The sequence below is a fragment of the Leucopleurus acutus genome (genome assembly GCF_964270905.1).
Source record: "Leucopleurus acutus genome assembly, chromosome: Y".
Taxonomy (NCBI): Eukaryota; Metazoa; Chordata; class Mammalia; order Artiodactyla; family Delphinidae; genus Leucopleurus; species Leucopleurus acutus.
The window spans coordinates 1,392,613-1,404,253 of record NC_139164.1 but is presented as its reverse complement, the minus strand read 5'-3'; the positions used below and the strand labels follow the sequence as shown (position 1 = coordinate 1,404,253).

Below are 11,641 nucleotides of genomic sequence, written 5' to 3'. Positions count from 1 at the left end.
TAATAGTTTATAACGAAATTATATTACATATTATGTGCGATGCATAATTATAATAGAAATTTAGGCCCAAACACCTGGTCCCGGTCCTAAGGCAGGTGGCCTCACACTCCTGCCCCAGGTGTGGCCTCAGCCTGGACCTGAACACAGGTAGCGGCCTGGGGGCGGGGTGGGCTCGCGCATGAGCAGTGCAAAGCCCGGGGGGGGAGGGGAGACCCCGGCCTGCACCACCCCGTCGTCTCCGGAAGTCCCGCCTCCGAGGGCGGGACCAGGGCCTGGAGGAGAAACAGGGAGCCGCCGCGCGGCCGCTTCCGCGGGCCCCGGCGCCGGAAGCGGATATGCGTCACAGGGGCGGGCGGCGGCGGCGCCGGCGGCGGCGGTGGTGGTGGCGGGTCGCGTTGGGGTTGCCTCCGGTGGACGGTCGCGACGCCGGGCGGGGAGGCCGCGCCTGCCAGGGTCGTCGGGGGCCCGCGGAGAGCTGGGGCCAGGGCGGCGGCGGCCTGGGACGCAGGCGGAACCCCGCTCCGGTGAGCGCCGCCCGCAGCCGCCTCCGCCCGCGAGCCGGGCGGGGGTCTGGGAGCGGGGACCCAGTGGCCGTGGTATCAGAGGGCCGGGGTCTGCGGGGCTCTCGGGAACAGGGACTCACGGGCGGAGGACCCAGAGGCCGGGAGTCTGCGGGCGGCCTGGGGGCGGGGGTCGTAGGCCTGGGGACCTGGAGTGTGGGAATCGAGGGCCTAGGTCTGTGAGGAGCCGGGGGAGGGGGACCTGGGGTGACGAGGTAGCAGGGGCCGAGGTCTGCGGGGATCTTGGGGCCGAGGACACTGGGGGCTGGGAGAAGAGCCAAAGGCGTCCGGGGGGACGGGGGTTCCCAGGAGGCCACTGGTACCGGGGGGGGCGGTGCGGGGGGTGAGGGCAGGGCCGGTGCCGGAGAGGGAAGGAGGCGGGGCCGGGAGCTGGGGGTTCCGAGGTTAATGGGGTTGGCGGGGGTTACAGGCAGCGGCCCGGGACAGGGAAGGCGGGAACTGAGGGGCGGGGGGGACAGTTAGAGGGGCTGGAGGTACTGGGCACCGCGTAGGGTCAGCTGGGGGTATCAGGGCAGCGAAGGGGCTGGGGGTCGCGCCCAGGATGCAGGAGAAGCCAAGCAACAGGGAAGCTGGGAGTACCAGGGCTCCCGGCGGGGAGGGGGGAGGGTGTCCGGGGCTCTGGTTCGGGCCCTCCCTGCGGCGTTTGGGGTCCTGTGGAGCGGGGAGTCACAGGTCTCAAACCAGGCCAGAGCTCCTCTGCAGTACCCCTGACCCTGCCACGTGGCTTTCCTCCAGCTGGGACGCCCGCACCCCTGGGGTTCCTCCTGGATCTGGGGCGGGAGCTCCGAGAGCTAGCGGGTGGGCGGGCAGACCGGCTGAGGCCGCCACCTGTAGGGCTTGGTGTCCGTGGGTCAGGCTTTCTGGAAGCAGGCACGTCTCCCAGCAGGTGGGAAGAGCTGGGGGAGGAGGGGAGGAGGGGCTCCCTCCCCTCCCCCGGTTTCCGAAATGTCACTTTTTATGCTTTATCTGGGAACAGAGAGGGTGCCTCTGCCCACACTGGGGAAGTTGAAGTCGATGGCCCTTGGCTGTTTTTTTCAGCCTGAAACTTCTTTCTTGTTTCTTCCGTGGAAACACAGGGCCACCTCCTCCACAGACCCTCCCAGATGCCTGTCCTGGGCCGTCCCTTCCCTCCCCCGTGAGGTGTGTGCACCCTCTGGTGGAGGTGGCGGGTGGAGCCGGCCTGCCCCGTGTTCGCTGAGGGCAGCGACCGACCCCGCCGAGCTGGGCTCCCACTGCCCTGGCCCCGGGAGAGCTGCCTCTGGGTACTGGGGGCAGGTCAGCGCTGCTGGAGGAGTCGGGCTGCCAGCTGTGCCTAAACGTTTTGTCGGCCCGTTTTCTCCCCTGCTTTAGTGTAATCTCATTAAAAGCACCAACGTCTCGGGCCGAGGGCCTTTCCCTCTGTAGAGGCCCGTGTGCCTGACGTACAGAGAGCGAGCAGACTTGCCTCCCTGCTCCGGGCCCGCGGCACCGGCCAGCCTGGGACACCTCGGCCCGGTGCCCGGCCCTGACCCGTAGCGCACGCGTGTTTTTCAGGCCCGAGGTCCCGGCTATGGCTGCGGCTACCATCGTGCACGACACGTCCGAGGCGGTGGAGCTGTGCCCTCCCTACGGCCTGTACCTGAAGCCCATCACGAAAATGACCATCAGCGTGGCGCTCCCGCAGCTGAAGCAGCCGGGCAAGTCCATCTCTAACTGGGAGGTGATGGAGCGCCTGAAGGGCATGGTGCGCGACCACCAGTTCTCCGCGCTGCGCATCTCCAAGAGCACCATGGACTTTATCCGCTTCGAGGGCGAGGTGGAGAACAAGAGCCTGGTCAGGGCCTTCCTGGCCTGCCTGGACGGCAAGACCATCAAGCTCAGCGGCTTCTCCGACATCCTCAAGGTGCGCGCCGCCGAGTTCAAGATCGACTTCCCCACCCGCCACGACTGGGACTCCTTCTTCCGGGACGCCAAGGACATGAACGAGACGCTGCCGGGCGAGCGGCCCGACACCATCCACCTGGAGGGGCTGCCCTGCAAGTGGTTCGCCCTGAAGGAGTCGGGCTCCGAGAAGCCCAGCGAGGAGGTGCTGGTCCGGGTGTTTGAGCGCTTCGGGGAGATCCGCAACGTGGACATCCCCATGCTGGACCCCTACCGCGAGGAGATGACGGGCCGCAACTTCCACACCTTCAGCTTCGGGGGCCACCTGAACTTCGAGGCCTACGTGCAGTACCGCGAGTACGCGGGCTTCATCCAGGCCATGAGCGCCCTGCGCGGCATGAAGCTCATGTACAAGGGCGAGGACGGCAAGGCCGTGGCCTGCAACATCAAGGTGAGGGAGGGGCCCCTGCGGCGCGGGCAGGGCGCCGACCTGCAGGACGGCAGCCGCGGGCAGGGGAGCGGGCGGCCCCGTGCTTCTCTCACAGAGCCTGCGTCTTCAGGGCGCGCGAGGGAGCCGAACGTCCTCCCGTGGCTGCCAGGGTGACGGTGGCCCTGGGAGGAGCTCCAGCCGGGCCCCCAAACGTCCCTTGAAACGAGGCGACGGTTCTTTTACGGCCGCGCACTGTGCCCCGTGCCGCCTGGGCGGGGGAGGCGCGGCAGCCGGCCTCGGGGCCCCGGGGCCCTGTGGCAGGAGGGGAGAGGGGCGCGTTTGCCGCCGGTACCGGGGCAGGGCGTCGGGGCTCCGGGTACGCTCGTGCTCCCGGCGCTGTCCCTGTGGTTCGTGGTCCCCTTCCCCTCTCGGGAGGAGTGGGGTCCTGAGCGCTGACCGTGAGGCTCGGGGCCCGCGGCCACCCAGGGGAGGGCGTCCCGGAAGCCCCTTCCCTGCGCTGACTCTGGGGAAGCCGGCCTCGCGCGGGCGGGGCTGTCGCCCTCAGGGAGGCTCTCCGACCCGCCCCAACCTGCCCCGTTCTCCCTCTGAAGGTTTCTTTCGATTCGACCAAACACTTGAGCGACGCCTCCATCAGGAAACGGCAGCTCGAGCGGCAGAAGCTTCAGGAGCTGGAGCAGCAGCGGGAGGAGCAGAAGCGCCGGGAGAAGGAGGCGGAGGAGAGGCAGAGGGCCGAGGAGAGGTGCGTGCGGCCCGGGCCGCTCGGGGCTCCCGCCTGGGCCCCGTGCGCGCACCCGTGTGCGCATGTGCGGGCGGCGGCGGCGTGGCCAAGCCCCCTACCCGCGTGGCCCTGCCCAGTGCCCTGGACGGGCCTTCCCCCTCCGAGCCTCCCTGAGTGCCGTGCGCGGGTCCTGCTGACACAGGCACGGAGTCTTGGCTGTTTTGCAGGTTTTTGCGTTCAGGCTGAAGCTGCTTTTAAGTGAAGTAGAGAACTGATGACGTTGGCGGGTTTTAGCAAAAACGCCTCATTTAGGAGGTCTGTAAAGTAACTGAGGTTCACGCGTCTAACGGCAAACTCGGGGGACGACCTTTCCCCCTTTTATCTTTTGCTTTGTGAGTTATAAAGGCAACCTGATCAACGATACTACCTGGATTTTAGAAAACAAGGAAAGATTCTTCTTGGTCCATCACGGCTGCTGTGCGCTTGGTGTTTCTTTCCAGCGTGTGTGTGTGTGTGTTTGTGTGTGTGTGTGTGTGTGTGTGTGTGTTACAGTCAAGGTGTCGTGTGTTTTGCAGAGTGTTGTTCAGTCTTAGGTGTGCGTGATCTGGGCAGTTCATTGTTCACCAGTGTGTTTATCTGTTGGCTGAATTGACTTACCTCTTGCCCTGGCTGTCGAGTTCCTGTTTTGTTTTCCCTTCTTCACCGACAGCACTAACACAGATGCGGAGATATCTCGGCGGGTAGCAGTTCCTTTGTCTGCACCGGAACCCAGTTCCAGGGTAGTGCGTCCAGACCATGCCGCTGTTCTCTGCTCAGCCCTACGTGGCTCCCGCGGGGAGGCGGGGATGCCTGGGCTGCAGACGAGGGTGTGGCCGTTGGTTGGGGGCCAGGAGCCCCGGAGTAAGGCCGTGGGTGCAGAGAGAGGAACGGGCGTCCGGGGAGTGTAGGCTGTACTCGCTGCGTGGCTGCCCTCAGGAGGCGGCCCTTGGCGGGGACGGTTGGGATCGTGCAGTGAACCGGGCCGCAGCGTCAGCACGGCCCCCTCAGGCAGAACCGGGAAGCGCAAGTGGCGTGCGGACCACCCACCCGCCCTTGTCCCCAAACGGGCCTTGTCTCCCCTCTTCGAGGTGGGCCGTGACCACAAGCCCCCGAGCTGGGGGGTGTAGAAGTTCCCCACGGCCTTCCTAAAGCAGCTCTGAGGTCTCGTTAAAGGCAATTTGCTTGACCTTATGGCAGGAAAAGTGGGTGGGGAAACGGGACTGAGAGTGGCCTTGGAGGACACAGAGCAGGACACGTCCTGGTGAGGACCCGGCCTCGCAGCCCCAGGGCGGCGCCTCGGCTGTGGCCACGGAGCGTGGCAGGGCTGGCCTGGCACGAGCGGTGGGCCCGGGAGGCGCCCAGGGTGAGCAGTGGTGACCAGGGCTGTGGGACGGAGGCTCGGCGTCTGTGCCGCATCACGGGCGCGCGTCTCTGGGTCCTTCTGTGTTCATAGGAACAGAGTGCAACTGCCCAGTAGCGGTCGCGTTCCTGGTCGTGGCACGCCGTGGGCCATGAGCTCCACAGTTGAGAGCTGTGGGCACTTGAGGCCCGTGAGGCAGCTAGGACCCGCAGCTCTTGACGGACACCTGCTGCGGGAGGCCTTCAGGTGTGTGTGGCCTCCTGGACGCCGGCACCCTCGAGCTGTCTTGCTTCCCCGCGTTAGCTCGGCCTCGGTGCCCAGCCCGCCCCCTCCTCCGCGTCCGGATGAGCTTGGGTCCTCCCGCCGCCTCCTCCGGGCCTGGCACCCTGGGAGTGATGTCGGCTCTTCTGCAGACAGTCCGCCTTCTGGCCTCAGGGGTCTCCTCTGTGTCTGGTCCTTCCTGCAGCGACCTCTCTGCTGTGCCGGCCCCACCCGCAACTCAGCGAACAAAAGCTCGCAGGAGATGTGGGTGTGCCGGGTGGACACATCCGTTGGTCTTCAGACCTTCCCTGGGGGTCTGGAGCCATCCTGCTTTCGGTGGCATCCTCATTTCCGAACGAGGAAGGATGTTGTTAGGGTCTAGGCTGGTGGGTGTGGTGCGGGGGTGTTTATGGAACAGTCGCTGTCTCCAGGGAGTGTGTACGCAGTGATCTCGCAGGGTTTCCCCAGGCAGTGCGTCCTCTCGGGACCCCTTGATCGGGGTACACCCCAAGGCAGACCGGGTCGGGTTTGCGTCCCCGTGCCTTTGTCGTTTCCACTACTTCCTATGAAAGGCCATGCGGTAGTCTCTCGTGTTTGGTCTTGCCCTTAGCTCGCTGCTTCCGGAACCTTCCTGCGGCTGTGTACGTTGCCGATTCCCTCCCGCTCAGGGCCCGCGGGTTCCCGGGGTGTGAAAGCCCGGGCCGGGTGTCTCCGCTGCCGCTGGGGCTGGGGCTGGGGCTGGGGACGGTGCAGCACGCTGGCTCTGCGCTCAGGGTGCGTGCGGCCAGCGGAGGGGCCTCGTCGCTCCGCGTCGCAGCCCTTTCCCCGTCCGTCCGTCGTCGCCCCTCCGCCAGCCGGGTGCCTCTTGTTCAAAACTCAGCGGCCGCTGCGTCCTCCCTGGCCATCCGTCCCTTTCTTCACGATTCCGGGCTGGGGTCGCACTCAGCGAGACTCTCCCGCGGATGACGCCGGAAACTCGCAGCCCCTGAGCGCCGCGCTCCTCGGGGTCCCCGGATGCGACTGAGGTTTCTCCGGGGAGGAAGCGCCGCGATGCCGAGCCCCGCGGCCGCCACCCGGGTGCCCTGTGGATGGCGCGCCCTCGCGCATGCGGCCCGCGGCCTCACGGAGCCCGTGTCTCGCTCGCGCAGGAAGCAGAAGGAGCTGGAGGAGCAGGAACGCGAGAGGCGGCGGGAGGAGAAGCTGCGCAGGCGCGCGCAGAGGCAGCGGGAGCGCGAGCTGCGGCGCGGCCAGCGGAAGCTGGAGAGGCTGCAGGCGGAGGAGCAGCGGAAGCTGCAGGAGAAGATCCGGCTGGAGGAGCGCAAGCTGCTGCTGGCGCAGCGCAACCTGCAGTCCATCCGGCTCATCGCCGAGCTGCTGAGCCGCGCCAAGGTACCACCTGCCGCGCCTGCGGGACACGGCGCCCGGCCCGCGGGTGGGGCTCGTTGCGCGGGACGACGCTTCTGGCGTCCCCGGGTCGGCTCTCCAGATCCGCGCCCTGTGCTGAGGGAGCCCGTGGAGCTGTGGGTCGGCCTCCCCACGTCCAGGCCTCGCAAGGGCCGGCCTGACGGGGGCGGGGGGGTTAGGTGGCGGGAAGTGGGGGTGGGCAGAGCCCGCCAAGGGCCGCCCGCCCACCCCCGGGGCTCACTGGGGCCGCGCTGCTCAGGCCCCGTCAGGTCAGCCGCCCTGGGCCGGGGCCTGCCGGGGGTCGGGGCAGAGGCCGGAAGATGCGCGGTCCTCGCCGTGGCCCCGGGAAGCCAGGCGCCTGGAGCCGGGCCGCGCCCCCTCGGTCCGCAGCTGCAGAGCTGACAGGTCTCAGCTGCGCTGTGCGGACGGCCCTCCCGGTTCCCGCACCTGCTTCTCCTGGAGGCCAGGCCGGTAACTGCCGCGAGCCGGGCCGGGGGCGTGGACGGACCTTGCTGGGCGCGCCTGGTGCTCAGGCGGGCCGCAGAGTCAGGCGCGGGGCGACCCTAACCTGTTGTCTGGTTACAGTTGTGATCAGTCCGCGGGAAGGAGCGTGGCGGGCGCGCTGAGACCTGTGGCAGCGTGTTCTTGTTTCATGGTGAATATTGAAGACCCTGAGCAGGCCCGGCCCCGCGCCTCCGCGCCGTAATCTCAGTTCCCCGTGGCCGGCGACCTTCGCACCGACAGCAGGCGCAGAAGGCCCGCCCCGGGGCTGCGGCGAGGAGCTTTGCCAGGGCTTTCCTCCGCCAGCTGGGCAGGACGCCCGGGCGCGGGCAGGTGCGGCGGGCCGGGCTCCAGCCGGCCGCCCGCCCGCCCGCCCGCCGGGTCCCCCAGGCCGGCGTCTGCAGAGCCGCGCGCCGCGGAGCGTCCGTGCGGGTTCAGAGCCCAGCTCAGGCGCGGCCCCCTCTGTCCCGCAGGCCGTGAAGCTGAGGCAGCAGGAGCAGCGGGAGGAGACGCTGCGGCTGCAGCAGCAGGAGGAGCGCCGGCGGCTGCAGGAGGCGGAGCTGCGGCGAGTGGAGGAGGAGAAGGAGCGCGCGCTGGGCCTGCAGCGCCGGGAGCGCGAGTTGCGCGAGCGTCTGCTCAGCATCCTGCTCAGCAAGAAGGCGGACGGCGCCCGCGCGCCCGCGGGCCTGGGCGCCGCGCACGCGCACCTGCTGCAGCCGGTGCTGGACATCCTGCACACCGTGTCGGCCGGCTGCGCGGGCGCCGCCCCGCCCACGCCCAGTGCCCAGCGCGAGGACCCGCCCCGGCCGCCGGCCGCGGGTCCCGCCCAGAACATGAACGGTGGTGCCGCGGACGAGGCCCCGAGCAAGGAGGGGCAGGATCCTCGCCGTGTCGCCCCCGACGACGGCCCCTCCGAGAAGAGGTGCCCCGGCGTCCTCGCCTGCATCCCCGACAACAACCAGCAGCCCAAGGCCGCGCCCGCCGCCTGCGAGCAGAGCGCGCCCAGAAAGGACGCGCGCTCCGAGCAAGACAAGTGCAACCGTGAGCCCAGCGGGGGCCGCGGCCGGGCCAGCGGGGACCGGGGCAGCGATGACGGGCCCAAGCGGGAGCGCAGCCGGCCGCGGCGGGCGGGCAGCCGGGAGGACGTGAGGCTGCCCAAGGAGCGGAGGTCGCACAGGAAGCGCTCGCACCAGGACGGGAGCCCCCGCCGGCGCAGCGCCAGCCCCGAGTGCGAGCACGAGCACGAGCGGTCGCGGAGGTCCCACAGCAGAGACCGGCATGGCCGGCGGGAGAGGAGCCGGGACCGGGACCGCAGGGGCAGCTCGGGCAGGAAGCGCAGCCGCCACCGACGCAGCGAGAGGTCGCGCTCGGGCTCCCCCAGCCGGCACCGCAGCACCTGGAACAGGTAATGCACGGAGGGCCCAGGCAGCAGCCGTCCCGGAGGACCAGGACGGGGGGGAGGGGGGGCGCACGTCCTGCTGCTGCTCGCTGCCCCCCACGCCACCCCGCCACCCCCCCCCAGCACACCCAGGGAGCTCCCTGGTGAGGAAGGCACCGCCTCCAGCCTCCTCTCCCTCGTGGCCGTGGGTCTAGTTCAGAGGCATCGTCCCCGGTGACGAGCTTTCGTTTCCCTTAAAACTGTTGATCCAATAGCTTTAACGTCAGCAGTCCTCTCTGAATCAGGAGGAACACGTAGGCCGCCAGCCGTGAGAATTGCAGACCACCCCACCCTGGGCACACAGGCTGGCAGCGCCGAATCCCTGCACCTGCTCGGAGACGCCTCTCATACTCACTTCACGGGAGCTGCCTGTCGCGTCACGGGGATGGACTGTCCGGTGTGGCGGCCACAGCCCCATGGGGCATGGAAAAGAGGAAGCCTCGCCCTGCGGGTGTTTTTTTGTTGTTTGGTTTCTTCCCTCTTTTGTAAGTTTAACAGACTGGGAACAAAGTTTGGGTGGGATGCCAAAGGAAAATGGCTCTGGTGCATTTAAGTCATTGGCGGGGAAGCTGTACGTTCTGCAACGCGGAAACTCAGACGTGCCGTCTTTTTAGGTGTGGGCAGGTGCGGAAGTGGTACGGAGGGTCCCAGAAGCTCACTTTTCTACAAATTCAAGTAATTCAGCGTAAAAAAAAAAAAGGTTGATTAAAATTAGTTTTGGTTCCTAGTCAAGGTTAGCCTGTGTGGTTTTTTTAAGAAACCGTTTTGCTAAATTATTTTTACTTGGAGCGTTTCAGATTTAATGCTGCAAACATGTTAAATTTTATAATCGTTGGCTTCTCTGAGTGAAGCTCAGAAATACTTAAAAATAGCTGTTATCGTCCGCCTTAGGAGAGATGGTGTTTATTCCAGTTTGCATTTTTATGGTGAAATAAAATCTTTTTCCAATGAACTAATGTTTCCCATACTTAATGTGTGTTCGTGTTTTTAAGTTCTTCGGGCTACCTCACTGACCTGAGCGTAATTTGGCATATCTGAAATCGCTGATTTCTAAAGATTCATTTCACATGCTGTGACTTTTGTAAAGTAACTCCCTGGAGGAGAACACGGGTCCTGAGACTCATTTGATTTGTTTACCGGGAACATAAAAGTGTAGCAAGTTCACAGAAGCAGTCTTTTTAAAGCTACAGTGCCATTAAAAAAAAAAAAAAAAGACTTAAAGAAAGTGGTTCTCTCCTCACCTTGAGTTGAGGTAGCAGGTAGGTGTCAGTGCCCCTGCTGGGACCCCAAGCTGCAAGTGATCCCTCCGTCTGTCTGTGTTTTAAGTCAAACGCAGATGTTCTCAGCACGTGGAGGGTGGTTATATGCTTTTTCCACCCTAGTCACATCATCGTCAAAATCTCAGGTCGGCACAATAGTCTTGCACTTTCCTTCTCTGCGCTGGCATTGGTCTGGTCTGTCACCAGTCGAGGTGTGGGTGCAGGACGTGCTCAGATGCCCAGTGATTGGAGATGCCTCTCAGAGATGCACACGGGCAGCTGTGTCAGGATTCCTGCAGCCTGGCATTAAGTGTTTTTTGCCCCGTCAGCAGCTCTGAGAAAGTCGGAGGACTGGGTGTCACTCTGGGTGCCCAGGATATGTTGCTGGGTGAGACAGGCCCCCTGAAACATGGGGGGGGCAAGTACAGGACTGAGGAGCAGGCCACGTGGCATCGCGTGTGTACGTAGGGGAGGTCTCTGAAGTCAAGGGAGATCTCCGTGAGGTCAGAGGAGGTTTCTCTGAAGTGAGGGAGAGTCAGATCAGCAGACATCTCTGAGGTCAGGGGAGGTATCGCTGTAGACGAGAGTCAGGCATCTGAATTCTAAACCTGTTCCACTGATCATGCGTATTCCACCTCCAAAACCACTGAGCTATGCAGCAGAAGGTGGAGGCGTAATCAGTGCTGCCCAGGCCAATCCTCCCTTACCGACTGGTCCTCCGCCTGCTGGGTCTGTCAGTTCCTGAGATGGGTGGCATTGACATCTCCAGCCGTAGCAGCAGATGCATCTTTTTCTCCTCAAAGGCCTAACAGTTTGTGCCTTTTGTGTTTGACACTGTGTTATTAGTTGCGTACAAGTTAAGGATTGTCACGTCTCCTTGGAGAACTGGCTCCTTGGTCATTTGCAGTGCCCTTCTGTACCTTGATAATTTTCCTTGTCCTGAAGTCTGTTTGGTGGTAAATGGGGAGGAAAGGAATTTGATGGAAAGAGATGTCCGTTACGTGTATATGTCTCCTAGACACACACACAGCATCCGAGGGTGTCAGGGGAAAAGAAGGTTTTGGCGTAAGCCATGATTGTTCTCTCTTTTCAAGCCAAGCTCCGCAGAGGAGAGGACAGTAGTTTTTTGTTGTGACACAGCAGATACTTTTAGAGGCAACGTGCCTAAGAATGAGGATTCGGGAGCCTGGCTTAGAACCGTTTCACCCAACAGCCCCTCTTCTGTGAGGCTGACGGCAGTGATTTGCATGGGGACCAGGTGAAGAGCACCCATACAGCCCGTTGGGATCCTGCTGGTTTGGACTCATCTTGGGTTTAAGACACTTGTCGTCCTTATGACTTAGGGTGGGATTTCCCAGGTTACCCGTGCAACCAACCCTTATCCACGGGTTCCACATCCACGGGTTCCACATTCGTGGATTCAGTGAACCGCAGATTGAATACTACGTTTACCACCCGCGGTTGGTTGAAGCCGTGTGTGCGGAACCATGGATACGGGAGGTGGACTCTGGGACTTCAGCATCGGCGAATTTTGGTACCGGCGGTGAGTCCTGGAACGGATCCCCGTAGATACCGAGGGACAATTGTGCTTTCATTTATTTTCTATAAGTTCTCTTGTTTTCTGTAGGAGTTGTTAGCGATAAAAAACAGAGATTAATTGAAACACGTCTGTTAACTAATTAGATTTTATCTTCACAAACCAGGATTTTTCTTAGTTCTGAGGTGACTAGATTGTAACCAAGGGCTCTGTGACTAAGGAACACGTTCAT

General features: G+C 63.9%; 1 protein-coding gene across 4 annotated transcripts; it reads left to right on the top strand.

The window, feature by feature from the left end:
- Nucleotides 1–395: 395 nt before the first annotated feature.
- LOC309978876 (A-kinase anchor protein 17A-like) lies at nucleotides 396–9,571 on the top strand (the record flags this gene model as incomplete). Of its 4 annotated transcripts, XR_014327149.1 has the most annotated exons (7): nucleotides 426–524; nucleotides 2,115–2,892; nucleotides 3,483–3,631; nucleotides 6,419–6,659; nucleotides 7,649–8,580; nucleotides 8,829–9,098; nucleotides 9,228–9,571. XR_014327149.1 is itself a non-coding variant. In XM_082865528.1 (6 exons), the coding sequence occupies exons 2-6, from the start codon at nucleotides 2,131–2,133 to the stop codon at nucleotides 8,851–8,853; spliced, it is 2,109 nt and encodes a 702-aa protein (XP_082721654.1). In that variant the 5' UTR covers nucleotides 396–524; nucleotides 2,115–2,130. The 4 variants fall into 4 exon arrangements, 3 of the variants coding, with proteins under 3 accessions (XP_082721654.1, XP_082721655.1, XP_082721653.1); XM_082865528.1 differs by having other exon boundaries at nucleotides 396–524; nucleotides 8,829–9,571; XM_082865527.1 differs by having other exon boundaries at nucleotides 8,859–9,571.
- Nucleotides 9,572–11,641: the final 2,070 nt, after the last annotated feature.